Source organism: Salvelinus alpinus, chromosome 20 (genome assembly GCF_045679555.1).
Source record: "Salvelinus alpinus chromosome 20, SLU_Salpinus.1, whole genome shotgun sequence".
In the NCBI taxonomy this organism is placed as follows: Eukaryota; Metazoa; Chordata; class Actinopteri; order Salmoniformes; family Salmonidae; genus Salvelinus; species Salvelinus alpinus.
In genome coordinates, this window is record NC_092105.1 from 10,823,743 (window position 1) to 10,846,965 (window position 23,223).

At 43.4% G+C, this 23,223-nt stretch overlaps 1 protein-coding gene across 5 annotated transcripts; it reads left to right on the forward strand.

Moving 5' to 3' along the window:
* The first annotated feature begins 6,371 nt into the window (after nt 1–6,371).
* Nucleotides 6,372–22,523, forward strand: LOC139546293 (epidermal growth factor-like protein 6). 5 transcript variants are annotated; one of them, XM_071354492.1, is made up of 13 exons: nt 6,372–6,546; nt 8,607–8,713; nt 9,149–9,241; nt 9,681–9,800; nt 10,574–10,693; nt 11,436–11,570; nt 11,670–11,792; nt 12,344–12,412; nt 14,550–14,804; nt 20,773–20,847; nt 20,936–21,031; nt 21,277–21,539; nt 21,753–22,523. In XM_071354492.1, the coding sequence occupies exons 3-13, from the start codon at nt 9,229–9,231 to the stop codon at nt 21,858–21,860; spliced, it is 1,377 nt and encodes a 458-aa protein (XP_071210593.1). In that variant the 5' UTR covers nt 6,372–6,546; nt 8,607–8,713; nt 9,149–9,228; the 3' UTR covers nt 21,861–22,523. The 5 variants fall into 5 exon arrangements, with proteins under 5 accessions (XP_071210593.1, XP_071210588.1, XP_071210591.1 ...); XM_071354487.1 differs by lacking the exon at nt 6,372–6,546 and adding an exon at nt 6,722–6,939; XM_071354490.1 differs by lacking the exon at nt 6,372–6,546 and adding an exon at nt 6,722–6,939 and having other exon boundaries at nt 21,277–21,413.
* Nucleotides 22,524–23,223: the final 700 nt, after the last annotated feature.

Here is a 23,223-nt window from a genome sequence, read left to right on the forward strand (position 1 = left end):
TGCTGACACAGTGGTACGAGGAACAACAGTCAATGGTAATTCTGACATCATATTAATTGCACACAGCAGAACCAAAAAGCTATGCCAATTGTAGACAATGAAGCTGAACGGAAATAAATAATTCAGCAGTGTTTTATTTAGTGTTTGATCCCAACACTCGAGCCGTAACTGAGTACTGTTGAACTATTTCATCCTCTATGGTCTATGCCTCTATGGCCTTCTACAATCACACACACACACACACACACACACACACACACACACACACACACACACACACACACACACACACACACACACACACACACACACACACACACACACACACACACACACACACACACACACACACACACACACACACACACACACACACACACACACACACACACACACACACACACACACACACACACATGCTCACACGCTCACACACACTACTCATCTCATCTCCCACACATGGCAGGATGTGGTCATGTCGACTCTACTTTCAAAATAACTCCTCAGCAGTCTTCTTTCTCCTTTTATAGTCAAAGACATGTTCACCATGTCAACGTCACAGGCCATGTCACAGTGTGGGACACCTGACAGAACGTGTGAGGTGATGAACCCTCCATTCAGTGTACTAGCAGAGGTTTACCCTGCTGACTATGCACAGGAACACCCATATAGATCCATGGAACATACAGCAGTGTTCTGATTCTACTAAGACAGGAACACCCATATAGATCCGTGACACATACAGCAGTGTTCTGATTCTACTAAGACAGGAACACCCATATAGATCCATGGAACATACAGCAGTGTTCTGATTCTACTAAGACAGGAACACCCATATAGATCCATGGAACATACAGCAGTGTTCTGATTCTACTAAGACAGGAACACCCATATAGATCCATGGAACATGCAGCAGTGTTCTGATTCTACTAAGACAGGAACACCCATATAGATCCATGGAACATACAGCAGTGTTCTGATTCTACTAAGACAGGAACACCCATATAGATCCATGGAACATGCAGCAGTGTTCTGATTCTACTAAGACAGGAACACCCATATAGATCCATGGAACATACAGCAGTGTTCTGATTCTACTAAGACAGGAACACCCATATAGATCCATGGAACATACAGCAGTGTTCTGATTCTACTAAGACAGGAACACCCATATAGATCCATGGAACATGCAGCAGTGTTCTGATTCTACTAAGACAGGAACACCCATATAGATCCATGGAACATACAGCAGTGTTCTGATTCTACTAAGACAGGAACACCCATATAGATCCATGGAACATACAGCAGTGTTCTGATTCTACTAAGACAGGAACACCCATATAGATCCATGGAACATACAGCAGTGTTCTGATTCTACTAAGACAGGAACACCCATATAGATCCATGGAACATACAGCAGTGTTCTGATTCTACTAAGATCTGCAGGCCTGGCGTTAATTGTTGTGAGAAGCTAAACTGAAAAATAGAAGTAATGTAGGCCTACATGTGAATTCCAGGAAGTAGTCTGAAAAACATCCTGAAAGAAGTTGGCAATGACTCCACAGTATTGTAAAAGACCTCACTGGAGTAAAAAGTATCATGCAATATGATACCACTTTAGGCCTTATGTAACAGCTCTCTTCTCTGAAACTGATATGATCAAAAATTCACTTAATTGCATAAACAAACAATTACATTGTTTTGTTTGTAGGGGCAGGGAGAAGGAAGTATGATGGTGAAATGGGTTCACTTTCAACATACTGAACGATCTGACAAATGATGCTGTTACTGTGTAAAGTCTGCTAGTGTCGGCATCACATGGACAGCCAAAGTCAGGAATGGTCAGCACTTCTCTTTGTAATGTTTCATGTTGTATTCTCATACAGGAAAATATCCAACTTCATCTTGGCAGACTGAAAAAGAAGCAGACAGAGACCTCTGGTGATAGACATTTTCAGATGGTTGAATAAGTTAGCTCCACCTGGTAAAATTCCACTCTCAAAGAACTGACATTTCTACCCCGAGGTCAGGCAGTAGGATAAGACAGCATAGAACATAATTTACCAGGAATTAGAGAAACAAAACTAGACTTATTGAATGATGAGCATCTCACTGAATACAATGAATAGAATGTCTCTCACTGAATACAACGAATAGAATGTCCATCTCCAGACAAATTACATTTGAAGTTATCTTTTTCATTAGGTTATCATGAATAGAGTTTCAGCCTGCGATGAGAAATCTGTCTATAAACAACAGGATTTGGTCCATGTGATAGGTCTATCTTTTCATTTCAGCCCATACAATCCAATCCTGTTGCAGCAGCGTAATGAGAAGCTCTGAGTTTGACTAGCTCAGGACTCCCCCATGTGGAGAAAACTGTCACAGGAAAATAAGAAGAGGCAAGTTTGCAAATCAAGTTGTTTTGGCCCATACTTTCATCGAACAGCACCAAAACATAGTCATTGTTGGTTTGACTCATGTAGCTACATACTGTATCATATAGACTATTCTGTTGTTTCATTAGCTCCCTTGGTACTGTAAGACATTGATATCGTAATTCTCTGTAAGATTTTTAGACTTAATTTGGTATTTCCCAGGTTACATGAAGGATGAGAGGATCAAAAACTAATTTCACTCAATTCATTTTCATATTTCCCTTTTCTGATGCATACGGCAGCAACACTTCATACAGTCGCATCACCTTCAAAATGAAGAACACAGTCCAGACATCTGCCAGATGGACAACATACAATAAAGGTCTAAAGCACATGCACTAACTATTGAACAGTGGACTGAAGAGCAGAATGGTCAATAGAGAGTCACCATCTGTCCAGACGGCTTAAAGACACTCAGATGAAACAGACACCTCCCTGGATCAAAGTCATGGGGGCCAGAAGGGGGCCAGAAGGGCCCGTGTCCAGTGGGAAACCCCCTGGTGTTTCCTCGGACAAAGCCCCAGATTGGCCCTGAGGACAGAGGAGGGTGATGTTGTTGTGGGAATAATCCCTTCATCACAGCCAGCTGTGAGCCAGTCAGACATGCAGACAAAGAAAGCAGGCTCCATCACCTGTCAGCCTGGATTGCCCAGAGCCTGGACACCAGAAAACAGCTCCAGTGTCCACTGCCTGCATGACCGACATAACCCACATGCCTGAGATGTTCACCATACGGTGGCACTGACAAGATGAAGGCATGTGGACACTGGCATACAGGGTGTCGGTAGCAGAGTGTGAGTCATAGAGATACTGTATTCCTACTCACATTCTTGTCATGTGAGAATTTATGAAACCCAAAATGTCCTCCTTATCAATGTCAATGTCAAAGTGCAGTATGTACTGTAGCTGATCGTGAAACAGTGCAAGGAGAAGGCCAACGTCTCAACTGAGTTCAGTTGAATTTCTGCAATTACATATCTTACCTCTGGGGGGGGGAGAAAAACATTGAAAATAAGGATTTGAAACCATTCCAGAATATGAAAGGGTGATTCCAATATTCTCAAAAGGTACTTGTTACAGACACAGTCAGTTGTACATCAATACGTTGATAGGGTTGCACTAGCAGTTAGAATCGTGTTCTCTAACTTCACTTATACAAGCTGAACAAAGTGATTTAGTAATGTAGGGTCGTCTCCTTCAAGTATCTAGACTTTATCCATCCCGGACATTATTACTTTTTCACATATCAAATACATGTCCTCAGTCAAACATTCCAGAGATAGAGGCTGACGTGTGAAAGATGAGAGGACTTGGTAGAAACACCTGGGGCCAAACAAGGCAGTAGTTTCTGAAAGGTGGCAGATTTACGATCTCACTTTCATCTCAGCGATGATAAGAATAAGAGGAAGTGTCATAGATTATTTTTTGTATTTTTCTTAAGACACTGGCCAGAATCTTTGCTCCCAGACTTCCAAATTTCACATATACTGTATCATGTGTGTCTGCCATAGGCCTATATTTGACTTCAGTTTCCTTCCTTAATGTATTACAACCATGTACATGTATAAGACTTCATAGAACGTTATCCTTGCAAGCCAGAGGACAGGACACATTCCTAAAGCAGGCAGTCATACAGAACATCTCAGAGGTCTGATTAGATTATTATTCCTAGCCAAGATCTGGGGTCGTCTCGTTTTCCTTTCGCAGACTTGCTAAGCCATGTCCCTCCTTCTCAGCAGTCAGCTCTGTAGACCGTCACAGGATTGCTTTTACCGATTATCTCTGAAACAGAATAAGCCTCTTTTGCTTTGAACTCAGAGACTGAGATTTATGCTCAAGTCAAGGTAATGGTGTACATCAGGACTGTGCCATGTTGAATCATGTTACTGGAGGCCTATGTTACTGGAGGCCTGTGTTACTGGAGGCCTGTGTTACTGGAGACCTGTTACTGGAGGCCTATGTTACTGGAGGCCTGTGTTACTGGAGACCTGTTACTGGAGGCCTATGTTACTGGAGGCCTGTTACTGGAGGCCTATGTTACTGGAGGCCTATGTTACTGGAGGCCTGTTACTGGAGGCCTATGTTACTGGAGGCCTGTTACTGGAGGCCTATGTTACTGGAGGCCTATGTTACTGGAGACCTGTTACTGGAGGCCTGTGTTACTGGAGGCCTGTGTTACTGGAGACCTGTTACTGGAGGCCTATGTTACTGGAGGCCTGTGTTACTGGAGACCTGTTACTGGAGGCCTATGTTACTGGAGGCCTGTTACTGGAGGCCTATGTTACTGGAGGCCTATGTTACTGGAGGCCTGTTACTGGAGGCCTATGTTACTGGAGGCCTGTTACTGGAGGCCTATGTTACTGGAGGCCTATGTTACTGGAGGCCTGTGGTACTGGAGGCCTGTGGTACTGGAGGCCTGTGGTACTGGAGGCCTGTGGTACTGGAGGCCTATGTTACTGGAGGCCTATGTTACTGGAGGCCTGTTACTGGAGGCCTATGTTACTGGAGGCTTGTTACTGGAGGCCTATGTTACTGGAGGCCTATGTTACTGGAGGCCTATGTTACTGGAGGCCTATGTTACTGGAGGCCTATGTTACTGGAGGCCTGTTACTGGAGGCCTGGTACTGGAGGCCTGTTACTGGAGGCCTATGTTACTGGAGGCCTATGTTACTGGAGGCCTATGTTACTGGAGGCCTATGTTACTGGAGGCTTATGTTACTGGAGGGTATAGAGTTTTTCCTTAAACTTTTCTACCAAAATGTGAATCAAATAGTTATGATCAGGTCAATTTAACATATCATCTGATACAATGTTATTGTTGATACCCCTTTGGCTACTGGACTACTGAATTAATGAGGAAACATGAACCACTTTTCTGGCATTCCCTTTCTAAGATTTCCGCAGTTAAAGGGAGCTCCCCACAAACTCCGCCTCTCCCAGCTTTGGTTGTGGTTAGCTACAGCACTGTATATATCCTAGAATGTCAGAGAAATCACAGGGCCGTATTTTACAGCTGAACTACACTATCTGACCGTGAAAAAGCCTTCTTCTCCTCATGTGAAAGCAATTTCCCTTGTACCTCCCAAGTCCTTGTTTGAAAGCTTGGAGGTAGACTGACTCTTTTGAAGGTGTGGTTCCGGGGTTTAGGCAATACCGCACAAAGCTTTCGAACATAAAATGTCACTGCTCCATAAATCATTAGCAGAGAGGGAAAGAACAGGAGGGGGATGCAGATGGGATAGTGATACTCTAGATAGGTTTTAAATGGATGAAAAGAGCACTGAGAAATATCAACAATTTATGGACAAGTTTAGATATATTCCATCTAAAGCCACAAAATATGTTTACAAAAGTCATTGTAAACTTTTAGGACAAAGCCGTCCAATAAGAAAAGTTAATAGCACACGGCTGTGGTTCACTGAATTTAATGCTAAACCTGACAACCAAATATTCCAACAGCACCATTGTAGCCCTGGGTGCAGAGACAGAGCTAGACCAGATGTTAGAGTTCACTTTGAAAAGTTTGCAAACTCATTAAGGGCTTTTAAGTCTTGACATATATGGTGTTAAATAAGCTAGCAGTATTACACTATGCATCTTATTAAAGCACCTATATGCTTTAAGTATAGCTGCAATGGTGATCACAGAGCTGTCCCTGCTGGTGAACTATTGCTGGAAAACAATCATCAATCAAATGGCCCTGTGGAGATGTCTGGTGTACCCTCAACGTACAGCCACCAGACCCTCCCGTCCCTTGCCTTCTTCCCATGCTCAGACCCCAGTGTCACTCATTGTAATGGCAACCTACCTCTGGAATTTCAGCCAAGAGAGAGAAAGAGAGCGAGAGTGGGAGGAAATGAGAGAGAGGGGGGGGGGGCCTGACATATGGGCCTCAGATCACACACGGCTATCAGGAGAGTGAAAAAGAGAGAGAGAGAAAGAGAGAGAGAAGTCTACATACTAGAGGGGAGTGTGTGGTGGGAAAACGTATTAACTAAGAAAGGCTTGGTGAGGATTGAGACTGGTTCCTGTGACCCCTATGTGAATGCATTGAGTGCATAGGAGCAAGCCCTTGGGAGGAGCAGAACACTACAGAGCCAGAAACACAGTGAGTGAGAGCTTCTGTGAGAGAGAGAGAGAGAGAGAGAGAGAGAGAGAGAGAGAGAGAGAGAGAGAGAGAGAGAGAGAGAGAGAGAGAGAGAGAGAGAGAGAGAGAGAGAGAGAGAGAGAGAGAGAGAGAGAGAGAGAGAGAGAGAGAGAGAGAGAGAGAGAGAGAGAGAGAGAGAGGGAGAGAGAGAGAGAGAGAGAGAGAGAGAGAGAGAGAGAGAGAGAGCGCGAGAGAGAGCGAGAGAGAGAGAGAGAGAGAGAGAGAGAGAGAGAGAGAGAGAGAGAGAGAGAGAGAACGTGAGCTGTACCCAGTCAGAGACATGCATCCCCTCAGCTGGATCGGTGTACTTCTCTTCCTGTTCTACGCTTCCTCTGGGAGTGCCGACGTCAACAGGTTAGTGAGCAATCAATCAAGACTGCTGTAGGAAATTATCCTCAAAGACATACTGTATAAAGTAATGGTCAAGCAATGTACTGTAGTTCATGCTTTTGTTATTGTATCCATTCACTTTGAAGCCTGCAGCAGGTGTAAAGCTCAGTGTTTATTGATAGGATACATTCTAGATAGTAAAGGATTCAGTCTGGACATTTCATTGCAGTTTCAAGGGAACAGCACTGCAAAAGCAATTATTGCATCCCTAGCTAACTCTCCTAACAGCTACTAGCTAACACTCTGGCCAGACACAGCTGAGTGTTGTACGTGTTGTAAATGCATTATAGGTGTTTACTTTTACAGTAAAAGCAGTCGGCTCATACTGAATCCCCATCACCAGTAGCCCTGCTCATAAGACATATGACACACACACGTTAGTCGTTTAGCAAACACTATCCAGAGAGACTGAGTTTAGCTCATGACAATCACAGACATGTCATTGTTTAAATTCTACTATTGCATCCTACTAAAATGTTATGTTTCAATATGTACACGGGGAAAAGGGGTTGTTTTGTTGCCATGCAAGTACTGTCAGGCTGTCTGTGCCTTGGCCAGGGACTCTGTGAAGTATGGAGGCTGTGTCAGCTAAATGTTGCTCCTGGTAACTGTTAATCACTGAAGGACAGCTGTCACACTTAGCGAACCCCTCCTCCTGTGGGCGGTTCTGATTGATTTCTAACAGGTCTCAGATTTCTCCAGACCCCTTGGAGCCAGGGACGCTTTTAGGAAGCCATGCAAACATCTGGAACGTTTGAGTTTGGCACTGCGCTAGAGGTTAGAGGTTAGAGGTCTCACCAGATAATGTGTAGCTACTATAAAGGTATAGATTTGATTCAGATCAGAAAGGTTTCCCCAGACAGATCTGCTTGTCAAAAGCTAAAGTTTTTCTGCTATGAAAAGGGAAGTAACAGATTGACATCTCATCTCATCCCAATCTAATTTACAGTTTAAAACACACGTGCAATGCAATCATATGGAGATTATTTCCAAAGTGTTGACTTGTTGACAGTCAGTGGGAATAACGTTAAGTGTAATCAGATGGAGAGGGGGGGGGGGGGGGGGGGTCATGAAATTGGAGGAAATAGGTTCCAGCTTGAGGTATTCATGTGACACTGTAAGGAGTAACTGATGAAGTAGAAGTATAGAGCGTAACATGCTATTTACCTCCCTTTCTCCCAATAGGAGGGAGCCTCCCTTTTCTCCCAATAGGAGGAGCTCTTTTCACCCAATATGTGGGAGCCAAGGATAACTTGCCATGGTGTAATTAGCTAGGATGTCTGCAGGTCTGCGTTTGGGAAGACTAAATGAGACTATGGATGTCGAAGTTGATTGTCACCAAAAAGCACATGGGACATGTTTAGGGATATAATTATCTCCTCTATTTGCAGAATATTTACTGCAACTTTTATACATTCATTTGGGCATTTGTTTTCTTCTACGATCACTTGTAAAATAATGATCAACAACGTATTATGATAACATTATACTCACTAATTGTATTATTCCTAATCAAGTAGCTGTAGTCAATCAACTAACATTCAACTGTCCATCAAGGAATGGAGACCAGTTCATGCAGAGATTTAACAGGGTAGATAGAGTTGTGTGTCACCTGTCCTTTAACTGTATAGGCACCGCAGACAAGTCCCCACCGGTGGCCAACCAGGTGTGTGTGGCTATGGCAGGAGACTGGCGTGTTGCTATGGCTGGAGAAAGAACAGCAAGGGACAGTGTGAAGGTAAGTATTTCAACAAAACAACTTGTGTTTACATTTGGTTAAGATATTCTGTATGTGGTTACGTTTGGTTCAGATATTCTGTATGTGACCTTGTCATGTTCTTAGTTGTTTATGATTGGAATTGTCTTTGTATTGCTCTGGTCATCAATTTAACTTGTTCTATGTAACTTTCTCTGATTGAAAATATCACATACTGTAAATAGATACAGTATTCAATGAATGAAAAACTAAAGTTTGAGAATTCTAAATGTTCTCCACAATATAATGTTTTTTTTGTTTTTCTTTGCGGCGGAGTATTTTCCTGTAGAAATGTGGACTAAATTACTTCAGGGATAGTAAAACTGGCATATGCACTATGTTGTGTCAGGTATCCAGTTTAACCCTCTTATTGTTCCCGCTGCTGCCTCTATGTCTCTCCTTTAAATACTTTATCAGCTCAGTGTGAACATGGTTGCAAGCACGGAGAGTGTGCTGGCCCCAACAAATGCAAGTGTTACCCAGGATACACCGGAAAGATGTGCAATCAAGGTCAGTAGGGTGACTAGGGACAATGGGAATGCGAGTCAAAGTGGTCTCTTGATAGAGAGCAACTTGAAGCTCAGATTTGCAGCCTGTCTCTGTCGTTTTCCCTCTCTATTTCACAAGCCCCTGATAGATCACTTGATACCTCAATATTTAGATATCAAAACTATTCATTTTCTGCCAGTGTAGAATAGTTGATCTGGAGAAACCCAAACAGTATATAATAACATAATAACATAAACCCAAACAGTATATAATATGTTGCCCCTGGAACTACGTAAGGTATGATGTCTGTGGGACAATATTCAAGTATTATGTTTCAGGGAAACCATCATAGACTTGTAGAAGCCCTCTGGTGCATCATTTCTGATGTAAAGATGATATCTATAGCCATACATACATGTCCCTGAAGTACATAACGGAGGATGACTGTCTCTCTGTTCAGACCTGAATGAGTGTGGCCTGAAGCCCCGCCCCTGTGAGCATCGTTGTATGAACACCTACGGCAGCTACATGTGTTACTGCCTCAACGGATACACTCTGATGCCGGATGGCTCCTGTACCAGTGAGTGGAAACTGTAACCCTGACTGTACCTGCTAGGGGAAACTGTAACCCTGACTGTACCTGCTAGGGGAAACTGTAACCCTGACTGTACCTGCTAGAGGAAACTGTAACCCTGACTGTACCTGCTAGGGGAAACTGTAACCCTGACTGTACCTGCTAGTGGGAAACTGTAACCCTGACTGTACCTGCTAGGGGAAACTGTAACCCTGACTGTATCTGCTAGGGGAAACTGTAACCCTGACTGTACCTGCTAGAGGAAACTGTAACCCTGACTGTACCTGCTAGGGGAAACTGTAACCCTGACTGTACCTGCTAGGGGAAACTGTAACCCTGACTGTATCTGCTAGGGGAAACTGTAACCCTGACTGTACCTGCTAGAGGAAACTGTAACCCTGACTGTACCTGCTAGGGGAAACTGTAACCCTGACTGTACCTGCTAGTGGGAAACTGTAACCCTGACTGTACCTGCTAGGGGAAACTGTAACCCTGACTGTACCTGCTAGGGGAAACTGTAACCCTGACTGTACCTGCTAGGGGAAACTGTAACCCTGACTGTACCTGCTGCTATTCACTCTGAGATATCACTGTTAGTTCTAAATGTACTACACAGAACCTTTAGTGTTTAAGAAGTTCACTTTCCTGTGTGTGTGTGTGTGTGTGTGTGTGTGTGTGTGTGTGTGTGTGTGTGTGTGTGTGTGTGTGTGTGTGTGTGTGTGTGTGTGTGTGTGTGTGTGTGTGTGTGTGTGTGTGTGTGTGTGTGTGTGTGTGTGTAGACTCCAGGACGTGCTCCCTGGCACACTGTCAATATGGCTGTGAGGATGTACAGGGGGAGATCCGTTGTCTCTGCCCGTCTGCGGGGCTGCAGCTAGGGCCAGACCAGAGGACCTGTGTGGGTGAGTACCACTACCTTGGACCACCGACCCTGACACCATATCACTTCGTGAGGAGTTCATACCGGTTCTTACTGGATCTCGCCACCTCATAGTTCTGCACACAATAGAAGGTGTAGACTTCTTGGAGATTTGTAAAGCTCTGAAAAGACTCCATTCTGCGGTTTCACATTCCTGCTCTGTCTCAAGGCTTCTCGCATAAGAACTTAATCATCTGTAGCAGCCTGTAGGTTAAAATGGGGTAGTGATGTGGGTTAAAATGGGGTAGTGATGTGGGTTAAAATGTGGTGGTGATGTGGGTTAAAATGGGGTAGTGATGTAGGTTAAAATGGGGTAGTGATGTGGATTAAAATGGGGGTATTGATGTGGGTTAAAATGGGGTATCGATGTAGGTTAAAATGGGGTAGTGATGTGGGTTAAAATGGGGTAGTGATGTAGGTTAAAATGGGGTAGTGATGTAGGTTAAAATGGGGTAGTGCTGTGGGTTAAAACGGGGCAGTGAAGTGGGTTAAAATGGGGTAGTGATGTGGGTTCAAATGGGGTAGTGTTTCTTCCCACAAAACTGCTTGATTTGAGTGGGAGGAGCCAGTCTTCACACACACTTCCATTGTTTTGCTAAACTTAAGTGTCAGTAAGGAATTGAATTACACTGATCCAAATATTAACCCTTCACTACAATGGAGAATAAATAAGTGACGTCATTAATTTCATGTTCAGCCTCTTTCTTCCCTTCCTTTGCCTTTAGATATTGATGAATGTGTAACAGGGAAGAACCTGTGCCCATACAACAGGCAGTGTGTCAACACGTTTGGCAGCTACTACTGCAAGTGTCAGAATGGCTACGAACTGAAGTATGTCAATGGCAAATATGACTGTGTAGGTAAGGTATACAATCATTTCATATATACAACACATTTTTTTGGTATTCATAATTCTGTTAGCTGATCAGCTAATCAAATCATCTCATTTAATTTTCCAGACAATGACGAGTGTGTCGCCAACACACACCAGTGCAGCCACCGTGCAGTCTGTCTGAACACTCAGGGATCCTACAAGTGCAAGTGCAAGCATGGCTTCCGTGGCAGTGGTTTTGAATGCTCTGGTGAGACCTGAAAAGATTTACTATTCCTCCATCATCAAAACATTCTGAGAGTGAAATCTATTTCCTAGAAAAGTTGATGTGCAATGGGGGGCCAGAACCGGACAGTGTTCATTTTCCAGACTGCATACACTATATTCAGCTCGTATATGTAGACCGTCAATGTAAATAAGAATGTGTTCTTAAACTGACTTGCCTAGTTAAATAAAGGTTGAAATAAATCCCTCTTAGTGATTTTACAATTGCATATTTCATCTGTGCTCTTAACAGCATCGGCAAACATGAGCACTGCCAAAGCCAGTTTCCCATTTGCAGAGAACCTCTGCACTCTACAGAGGCCCTGATTCAAATCACACCTGTGTAAATATCTGAACCCAGCCATCTGAAGGACAGAGGAAAGGAGAGGCATGTGTGTCTGTATGTCTGCCTGGGAACAGGGGAGCCACAGTGCACTCTCTGAACCAGGCAGTAGATGATGTTGCCTAGGTGACATGATAGGTGCAACGAGGCCTCAGGGCTTTGTGTAAACGAATATGTCTTTATGTTTTTTGTAGTCAACCCCTTTTATCAAAGCTCGTGGGACCAGGGAGACAAAGGCAGTGCAGATGATAATTTCCTAAATGGTGAGATGTGTATGGAATGCAACTAGGTTTTCCACTTCATCTGTTCGCCGCCTTCCATTTTGCTTTGTGAAACCCCCTCCCCTCCCTCTCCCATGGGTCAAGGCTAGGTTCTGTCCCCACCCCACACAGCTTGTTCTGCCATGTAGAACTCAGCATGAAACCATTTCAGACTTTTAAATTATGAACATAGAGCAGTAAGTTAGATACAGAATACAATGCATTCGGAAAGTATTCAGATCCCTTGACTTTTTCCACATTTTGTTACGTTACAGCCTTATTCTAAAATATATGACATTGTTTTTGTTCCTCATCGATCTACACCATAATACCCCATAATGACAAGGCAAAAAACGGTTTTACTTTTTTTTTTGCAAATGTATAACAAATTAAACTGAAATATCACATTTACATAAGTATTCAGACCCTTTACTCAGTACTTTGTTGAAGCACCTTTGGCAGCAATTACAGCCTTGAGGCTTCTTGGGTATGACGCTACAAGCTTGGCACACCTGTATTTGGGGAGTTTCTCCCATTCTTCTCTGCAGATCCTGTCAAGCTCTGTCAGGTTGGATGGCGAGTATCGCTGCACAGCTATTTTCAGGTCTCTCCAGAGATGTTCAATCGGGTTCAAGTCCGGGCTCTGGCTGGGCCACTCAAGGACATTAAAAGACTTGTCCCGAAGCCACTCCTGCGTTGTCTTGGCTGTGTGCTTAGGGTTTTTGTCCTGTTGGAAGGTGAGCTCTCTGGAGCAGGTTTTCATTAACAATCTCTCTGTACTTTGCTCCGTTCCTGACTAGACTCCCAGTCCGTGCCGCTGAAAAACATCCCCACAGCATGATGCTGCCACCACCATGCTTCACCATAGGGATGGTGCCAGGTTTCCTCCAGACGTGACGCTTGGCATTCAGGCCAAATAGTTCAATCTTGGTTTCATCAGTCCAGAGAATCTTGTTTCTCATGGTCTGAGAGTCTTTAGGTGCCTTTTGGCAAACTCCAAGCGGGCCTTTTACTGAGGAGTGGCTTCCGTCTGGCAAATCTACCATAAAGGCCTGATTGGTGGAGTGCTGCAGAGATAGTTGTCCTTCTGGAAGTTTCTCCCATCTCTACAGAGGAACTCTGGAGCTCTGTCAGAGTGACCATCGGGTTCTTGGTCACCTCCCTGACAAAGGCCCTTCTCCCCCGATTGCTCAGTTTGGCCGGGCAGCCAGCTCTAAGACGAGTATTGGTGGTTCCAAACTTCTTCCATTTAAGAATGATGGAGGCCACTGTGTTCATGTCCAATCAATTGAATTTACCACATTTGGACTTCAATCAAGTTGTAGAAACATCTCAAGGATGATCAATGGAAACAGGATGTACCTGAGCTCAATTGAGTCTCATAGCAAAATGTCTGAATACTGACGTAAATAAGGTATTTCTGTTTTTTTTTTATACATTAGCAAAAATGTCTAAAAACCTGTTTTTGCTTTGTCATTATGGGGCATTGTGTGTCGATTGATGTGGAAAAAGTCAAGGGGTCTGAATAATTTCCAAATGCACTGTATATAGCTGAGTCTGGCTGTCATGCTTCCCATGCATGGAGTATGATATTCCTGTTTGTCGTCCTACCCTCTATGCTCATCTGTCTATGAAAACATGTTTACACATAAGCAAATGCATGTATTTCAATGAACAAGGTAAGTTATTAAGAACAAATTACAGTGATATACTGTCTGACATATGTTTTGTCAATTGTCTTTATATCCTATGTCGTCTTTATAATCTATAATGTCTTTATGATCTATAATAGTTTCATAATCTATAATGGCTTTATATTCTAAAATGGCTTTATAATCTATAATGGTTTATAATCTATAATGTCTTTATAATCTATAATGTCTTTATAATCCATAATGTCTTTGTAATCTATAATGGTTTTATAATCCATAATGTTTTTATAATCTAGAATGGCTTTATAATCCATAATGTCTTTGTAATCTATAATGGTTTTATAATCCATAATGTTTTTATAATCTAGAATGGCTTTATAATCTAGAATGGCGGTGTAACCCCAGAATGTACACCTAAACTCTTGTATAATTGCATCAGATTCCACCTCTGTAGTTCCAGATGTGTGACATGGTCCTTCTTCCTGCAGCTATCCCAGAGTCCCCAGTGAGGCTGCCAGGGAAGCTGGACAAAGAGCAGATCAAGAACGTCATCCCCGAGCCCAAGGTGACCGTCCCCCCTCAGATCCGCTTGCAGCCCTTCGACTATGACGGGGAGACCTATATGGGTGGCTCAGAGGAGGTGGGACAGGTGGGCTTTACTGATGTAGGGGAGGAGGAAGAAGAGGAAGATGAGGAGGAGACAGATGTGGACAACAAGCTTAATTCAAGAGGAGATGTTTTCAGTAAGCCTTATTTCCCTCTAACTCTTTCCCACTAATCTACCTTTTTATTGCCATCGTGGGTGGTCCCAAATCTGATTATTCCAACACTGATACTATGGAAGTTCGTACACCATTACTGCTGTGGTAATGTGCAGCGCTCGTAGTTATTCAGAAATAAAATCCCTCATTTGTTTCAAGAATTTGTGATACATACTGTTCTCTTCACCCTGTTAAATTTAGGATGGTTACACATTTTCTATGCCCCCAAATGACACTATACAGGACAACTTCAAACACATAACTACGCAAAGTTCGGAGATGGATGGTCACAGGGTTAGTGCGATGACATTGCTAAAGTAGTGAAATATTTAGTAGGAAACAACTTTACAAACCTTATCATGTTGTCAAATGACAGATGGCAATGTTGTCATTAGCTAGCAAAGTTTGTCAAAAATAGTTTTTTATGCTAACGTTAACTAGCTAAAATCCAGTGGCTTCCCCTCAATCTTAGCTAGCTAGCTAACGTTATACTGCATATACAGTCAATCTGGTGGTATTAAAATGATGACAAAAGGTTTTTCTGCTATTTATTTGCCTCCTTTTGAATGCCATTGTATTTCCATGACAATGTAATGCACTTTTGATTACATCTTCATCAGCACTGACCCTAATGATGTGTTGAGTAGAATGCTCAGTTGGGCATCAGTCCAAAGCAAATGTTCAAAACAATATTGTGACGAAACATGCAACCCATGAATACAACCAGCGGGTTATACAGTTCATCAAGAGGATAGGAAGAGAGTTCTCTCTGGCAAGAACAAAGGCGGGGGCTCTGCTTTATGACCAATAATAAGTGGTGTGACGGGGAACACAGACAGGAACTTGTGAGTTTCTGCTCTCCCGACTTGAAATACTTGGTAGTTTATTGCAGCCATTTTTACCTTCCAAGAGAGTTCTCAGGGATTATCGCCATGGCTGTGTACATCCCACCGACAGCAAAAATGCTCTCAAAGATCTTCATTGGACCCAGAACAAACTGGAAACTGAGTACCTGGAGGCAGCATTAAGTTTAGAATTTGAGAACCATGCTCCTGAATTACTATAAACATATTGACTGTTTTGATCATGTGGACTGGAATATGTTCCAGGCCGCCTCTGGGGATAACATCAATGAATAAGCCGACACAGTCACTGGATTCATCTAAAAAAGCATGATGTAATTCCGATGGTGTCTTTCAAAAACGATCCAAATCAAAAACCCATGGATTGATGGCAGCCTTGTCAGGAAACTAAAGGAGAGAGATGCTGCTTCTAAACACGCCAAGGTGACCGGGGACAATTGTATGGTTAAACGGTACAAATAATAGCTACGCAGATCGATCAAGATGGCGAGGCACAAGTATAGGGACAAAGTGGAGGAGCAATTCAGCAGGTCGGATACGAGGCGTATGTGGCAGGGGCTTCTAACTATCACAGTCAAATTGAGGTCACCAACGCTGCCCTACCGGACGAGGAGAAAAACACATTTTTTTCTCACACTTCGAGCAAAATGACTCTGAGCTGCCGAGGAAAGAACCTCACAGGGCTGCAGGCCCAGATGATATCCCTAGCTGCACCCTCAGAACATGTGCAGACCAGCTAGCTTTTGTGTTCAGACATTTTCTAGCTCAGGCCATTATTCCAAACCTGCTTCAAGATGTCCATTATCATCCCTGTGCCCAAGAAAGGGAAAGTAACTGAACTGAATGACTACCGACCAACACTTCCGTCATCATGAAGTGATTCGTGAGGCTAGTCAAAGATCCACGGACGACTCAATCGCCATTGCACTGCCAACTGACTTCACCCACCTGGACAAGAGAAATGCATATGTAAGGATGCTGTTCATAGACTACAGCTCAGCCTTCAATACCATAGTGCCCTCTAAGCTCACCACGAAGCTCAGAGCCCTGGGACTGAACTCCTCCCTATGCAACTTTGTCCTGGACTTCCTGACGGGCCGCCCCCAGGTGGTGAAGGTAGGCAACATTACCTCCTCCATGCTGATCCTCAACACGGGTGCCCCACAAGGGTTCTTACTCAGTTCCCTCCTGTATACCCATGACTACGTGGCCTCACACAGTTCCAATACACAAAATAGTCTAAATTGGTGAAGTGAAATGGAAAAAATCACTTATTTCAAAACATTTAATAAAATAAAAAACTGAAAAGTGGTGCGTGCATATGCATTCACCCCCTTTACTGTGAAGCCCCTAAATAAGATCTGGTGCAACCAATTACCTTCAGAAGTCACATAATTAGTTAAATAAAGTCCACCCGTGTGCAATCTAAGTGTCACATGATCTCAGTGTATATACACCTGTATACACCTGTTCTGAAAGGCCCCAGAGTCTGCAACACCACTAAGCAAGGGGCACCACCAAGCAAGCGGCACCATGAAGACCAAGGAGCTCTCCAAACAGGTCATGGACAAAGTTGTGGAGAAGTACAGATCAGGGTTGGGGTTTAAAAAAATATCTGAAACTTTGAACATCCCACAGAGCACAATTAAATCCATTATTAAAAAATGAAAAGAATATGGCACCACAACAAACCTGCCAAGAGAGGGCCGCCCACCAAATCGCACAGACAAGGCAAGGAGAGCATTAATCAGAGAGGCAACAAAGAGACCAAAGATAACCCTGGAGGAGCTGCAAAGCTTCACAGCGGAGATTGGAATATCTGCCCATAGGACCACTTTAAGCCGTACAATCCACAGAGCTGGGCTTTACGGAAGAGTGGCCAGAAAAAGGCCATTGCGTAATGACAAAAATAAGCAAACACATTTGTTGTTCACCAAAAGGCATGTGGGAGACTCCCCAAACATATGGAAGAAGGTACTCTGGTCAGATGAGACTAAAATGTAGCTATTTGGCCATCAAGGAAAACGCTATGTCTGGCAAAAACCCAACACCTCTCGCCACCCCGAGAATACCATCCCTGATGCTGCCATCCCACCATGGTGGTGGCAGCATCATGCTGTGGGGATGTTTTCATCAGCAGGGACTGGGAAACTGGTCAGAATTGAAGGAATGATGGCTGGTGCTAAATACAGGGAAATTCTTGAGGGAAACCTGTTTCAGTCTTCCAGAGATTTGAGACTGGGACGGAGGTTCACCTTCCAGCAGGATAATGACCCTAAGCATACTGCTAAAGCAACACTCGAGTGATTTAAGGGGAAACATTTAAATGTCTTGGAATGGCCTGGTCAAAGCCCAGACCTCAATCCAATTGAGAATCTGTGGTGTGACTTAAAGATTGCTGTAAACCAGCAGAACCCATCCAACTTGAAGGAGCTGGAGCAGTTCTGCCTTGAAGAATGGGCAAAAATCCCAGTTGCTAGATGTGCCAAGCTTATAGAGACATACCCCAAGAGACTTGCAGCTGTAATTGCTGCAAATGGTGGCTCTACAAAGTATTGACTTTGGGTGGGGTGAATAGTTATGCACGCTCAAGTTCTTTTTTTGTCTTATTTCTCATTTGTTTCACAATAAAAAATATTTTGCATCTTCAAAGTGGTAGGCATGTTGTAAAAGTCAAATGATACATAGCCCCAAAAAAATCTATTTTAATTCCAGGTTGTAAGGCAACAAAATAGGAAAAATTCCAAGGGGGGTGAATACTTTTGCAAGCCACTGTAAACAACCTCTCCCTCAATGTCGGCAAAACAAAGGAGCTGATTGAGGACTCCAGGAAGAACCAGGCTAGGCATGCCCTCATCCTCATCAACAGGGGCCGCCGTAAAGACGTCAAGTTCCTCGGTGTACAGATCTCCAAGGAGCTGAAATTGTCAAATCATACGGACACCGTGGTGAAGAAGGCACAACAGCGACTCTCTAACCCCAGGAGGCTGAAGAAATTTGCCCTGTCCCGAGGGCCGTCACAGTAGTCTACAGGAGCACCATCGAGAGCATGCTGTCGGGCTGCATGCTCTCGATGGCTGCTCTCACTGCCTGCTCTCCAGGACACCTACAACACCAGGTGTCACAGGAAGGCCACGAAGATCATCAGGGACCTCAGCCTGTTCTCCCTGTTTACATCATTCAGACACGGGCAGTACAGGAGAATCATGGCTAAAACTAACAGACTGGTCAATAGCTTCTATCCCCAGACCATCAGGCTGGTTTGGTTAGCTGGACTAATGGCCTGGATTGAGTCCCTTACTTCTATCAAAGCTGTAGCATGGTGTCAGACTGTCAGGCAGCATTAGCTTGAGGAGAACCATTTCACAATAAAAAGTCAGTTTTAAGCCCTGGACCTGTGTGTCATGATTCAGCCTGTTGCTTCATGTTCTATGCACTGAGTAGCTCTATGGCTCAAAATGAAAGACTCATTATCAGTAAGCAGAGAACGGCCTATGTTTCACATTCTGTAAATACATCAAAACTTGTAGAGGTATAAATAGCTAATTTGGTTAGATGACGAGCCATCAACACATTAGAAGAGTTGTTACTGTGTTTCTTCCTGTTCTAAATAAGATGTAGCAAGAGGAAGTTGAACTAACATACAGTTTAATGCTGCATGTAGTTCAATACGCTCTATGCATTTTGGTTGATGTAATCAAACAGATCTGGTTCTAGTGTTTGAAACAGTATTCTGTTTTGCCCCTGTCATTTGCCATTGACCTTTTAAAGGGAGACTAAAGACAGGAAAAACTGCTGTTGAAACGTAAGTGCTGACTACCAGTGTGACAATCCCACACAACCAGGCCTGGGAAAGAGGTGGACGCACTGAGGCCACCAGTCAAACTGTCACACATGACCACTTCTCTAACCTTCTCATTCTCTGGCCATGCGCTGAAACTGAAGGTTTAAAAGCAAGCATGAAGACATTGCATAGAGATGAGTATAATCAGGCAAGCATGTATAAAAGTAATAAAATAAGCCTCTCATGTCAAATCAGTCATTTTGTTTAGGAAGAAGAAGACGCTTAGCTCTTGGTATAAAACACACGTACACATAAAGGTGTCTCTGCAGTCTAACGTTTTGGCCCTGACGGAGACATGGATCACCCCAGAGAACTTCATCTGACTAGGTTTTCTCTCATAGTCCGAGAGCATCTGGTCGTCGCGATGTTGGCACAGGTCTACTTATTTCTCCTAAACGGAGATTTGGGCCAAAATAGCTTGAATTATTGGCTCTGGATCTTACGATCAAAACCCATACGAGAGTAGGCAAAGGATCACTGGTGCGATGGTATACCTCTCAGTGAGACAGTAACAAGGATACCGCTCGCCACTACTGTTGATCTCTTTATAAGGAAGCAAGTCTGACAGTAGCCTGAGCTTTCGGCAGGACGACTCAGAAAGCAAGAGGAGACAGGCCCTGAGACATCCATCAGCTCCAGGGAGGAATTTTAGTCCGCCGCCATGTGAGCGCCTCAGGATACACACAGCTCTCCCTGTGCTTGCAGAGACTTGTATTATCATCCCTCAGAACAGCTGTTCAGCAAACAGAGTCCTTGAAAGAGAGAGTCTGTCATCAGCTCCTCAAACACCAGCCCCCTCTGGCTGGTCAGGGTTCAATTAACAAAGTTGCATACATCTGGTTGTCTAGGGCAACTCGGTGAAGGGGGAAGTTTGTTGGAAGAGCTTTAAGATGCTTCAGTTGTAATATCCTACGGTTAAAAGGCACCATTCTGACAGATGAATGGCAGCAGGGCAGGCTTCCACTTGCAGGTAAAAAGCCCCTTACTGGCTTTTGTTTTATGAGGGGAAATCTCTCAACTGCATAATCATCTGGAAGATTTTCAGGAATCACATATCTTCAGAAGAATGCTTGTAACTAAAATAGAGCTATATTATTAAGTAAATTAAATAATCAAGGCTGTTGATATCCTGTTTGAATGTCATGTCTTGATTTTTTTTGGTGTTTTTTTTCCAAAAGTTAAGTACATTATTTTGACATTTTATGTACCTTATCTTAAAAGACTTATCTGTCTCCCAAATCAGTTTCAGAGGACTTTGAGTCAGTATTTGGTCCTGCAACGGATGTCAAAGAGATCGAAATAGCTCCAGGACAGGAAGGTAATCCTTGCTTTACTTGTTAACATAATGTGGGTAACCATACCTTCATAATCCCTGTGAATTGTTGACATCTGACTGTGCCTTCCAGAGTTCTTCATGGACTGCAACTTCGATCAGGGCGTGTGTGAGTGGGTGCAAGACAAGGACGATAGTTTTGACTGGAGCGTGTCCTACCATGAAAACGGTACAAATTATACTATTAATTGGGCATAAATAGTATTTACCTTCTATATTTGCCATGTAGATGCATATAGTTTCATACAATGACCGATAAGGTAAATCCTTTATTGTTCACATGATCGTCTGAATCTATCTTCCAGAAGTTTCTCTTTGCTGTGCTTAATCTATGTATTCCCAAATAGCTGTTGGTCATACGTTAAGGACTATCAGTGATCAGCCTGTGTCCACTCCCTGGTCCCTAACCCCCAGGTATGGAGTACTACATGGCTATGAGTGGTCTTCTGGGAGAGAAGCAGGACCAGGCCAGGCTAAAGCTGCTCCTCAGTGACCGGGCCCAGCAGGGAGGCTTCTGCCTCACCTTCAACTACCGCGTGATGGGCAGCCAGGTGGGCACGCTGCGGGTGCTGTTGAACAATAGCACCGAACTTGTGTGGTTGCGGAGCCGCAGCCGGGGTCAGGATTGGCAGACAGAACTGCTCACTGTGGCCTGGAAGAACCAGGCCCCAGAATCTGTGAGTCATCATTCCATTCCAAACACCTAGAATGATAAAGGACTCATAGAATGGCGCCGGTGTATGTTCTGTGAATATCGGATTTACCAACTCAATGTGGTTTAATTTAATCACCACACTTGCCAATATGGCCACTGTCAAAGGGAACAAAATACACCACACAAGTCCCAATTTCCAAAACATCTAATCAACATCTTTGCTGTCATTCTGCAGATCATCTTTGAAGCTGAACGTGGGAATGGAGTTGGGGGAGAGATTGGGCTGGACAACGTGGTGCTGACGTCAGGCTACTGTCAAGAGGAAGACACGGCCATCTTTTAAACTGTGAACTCTGAACCTGTAGAAATCAGTCCACTGTGTTTGACACAGACCTCAGAGGCAGAGCTAGCATCAGTCTCTCCCTTTAGTCTACTCTTTTTGGAGAGCAGACACATCTTCCTAATCCCAAACTAAGGGTGTATTTTTTTTGCAGTACAGTACAACAAGTATTAAGAAAAATTTGTATTTGCAGAATGTTTGGCAGTTCAGCCGTCCACATAGGAAAGCGTTTGAGCATTATTGGTATGTGCAGGGATTTCATCTGCAAGTTTTCAAGCTTTTCCTTTCACTTGAGCCACCAAGACAAAGAGTAGTGTCCACACATAAATGATCCACTACATACACTTCAGTTTTTCAATAATGTTCACAAATGTTTTTAAATATCTTCAATTATTTTCACATAAGTGGCAGGATACGGCAGGCTTATCTACAAAAAAAAAACATTCTATTGTATTGCTTCTTCTTTTTCTAAGTGAAATATTGCAGTTAGCTGCAATATATAAAAATAAGATAGACTAAGACTTGTAATATTAATATTAGATTCATCAAGAAGTCTTCCCTTGAAGCCTACACGTTTTATAATCATAGTATGTGTATGTAACAAAGCATAACTGCTGTAAATTGCGCTTTTATATTGTATTACATAAAAAAAAACGTTTTTATAAAGGGCTCTGTTCATATTTTTTTTCTCATGGTCTTTGCCCGTGGTCACTAGCTGCTGCTTGTCACGGAGTCTATGGGGCCCTGTATACTGAAACTGTATACAACCGCTCACACACCTTCAATCTTGACCTTGTCATAGCTGCTAGAAAGTTGCTGTTCCCCCAATCTCTATTCCCACAGAAAGTCACACATGTTCACTTAGAAAAAAACAGTGGTGGAAAAGCCTTTTGTAGGGCATGTGTTACATGGACATTGCAAAAGAAGAATGCTATTTACTTGGCCGGGAGGACTCAAATAGACCACAACAGACAATGAAAAGATTGGGCCTACAGGCATGAAATCAACTACCAGACAATGGAAACTATGGGGCCTACAGTTCATGGAGGAAAAATGTTAAAAAGGAGCTTTTGTGCACTCACACATTTTTTTTTTTAGCATAAACAATTTACCAAGGTAATGCTTTATCTTTAACTTTGTCTATCCTATGGTCTCTGGTCAAAGATTCTACCAAAGGTATCTAGATTTGGTTGTCTCTCTGGTGTCTGGTTTGGTCCTACCATTTGGTGTATGGTCCTACCTACCGTTTGGTGTCTGGTCCTATCTACCATGTGGTTTCTGGTCTGGTCGCACCATGTGGTGTATGGTCTGGTCCCATCTACCGTGTGGTGTCTGGTCTATTCCCACCGTGTGGTGTCTGGTCTGG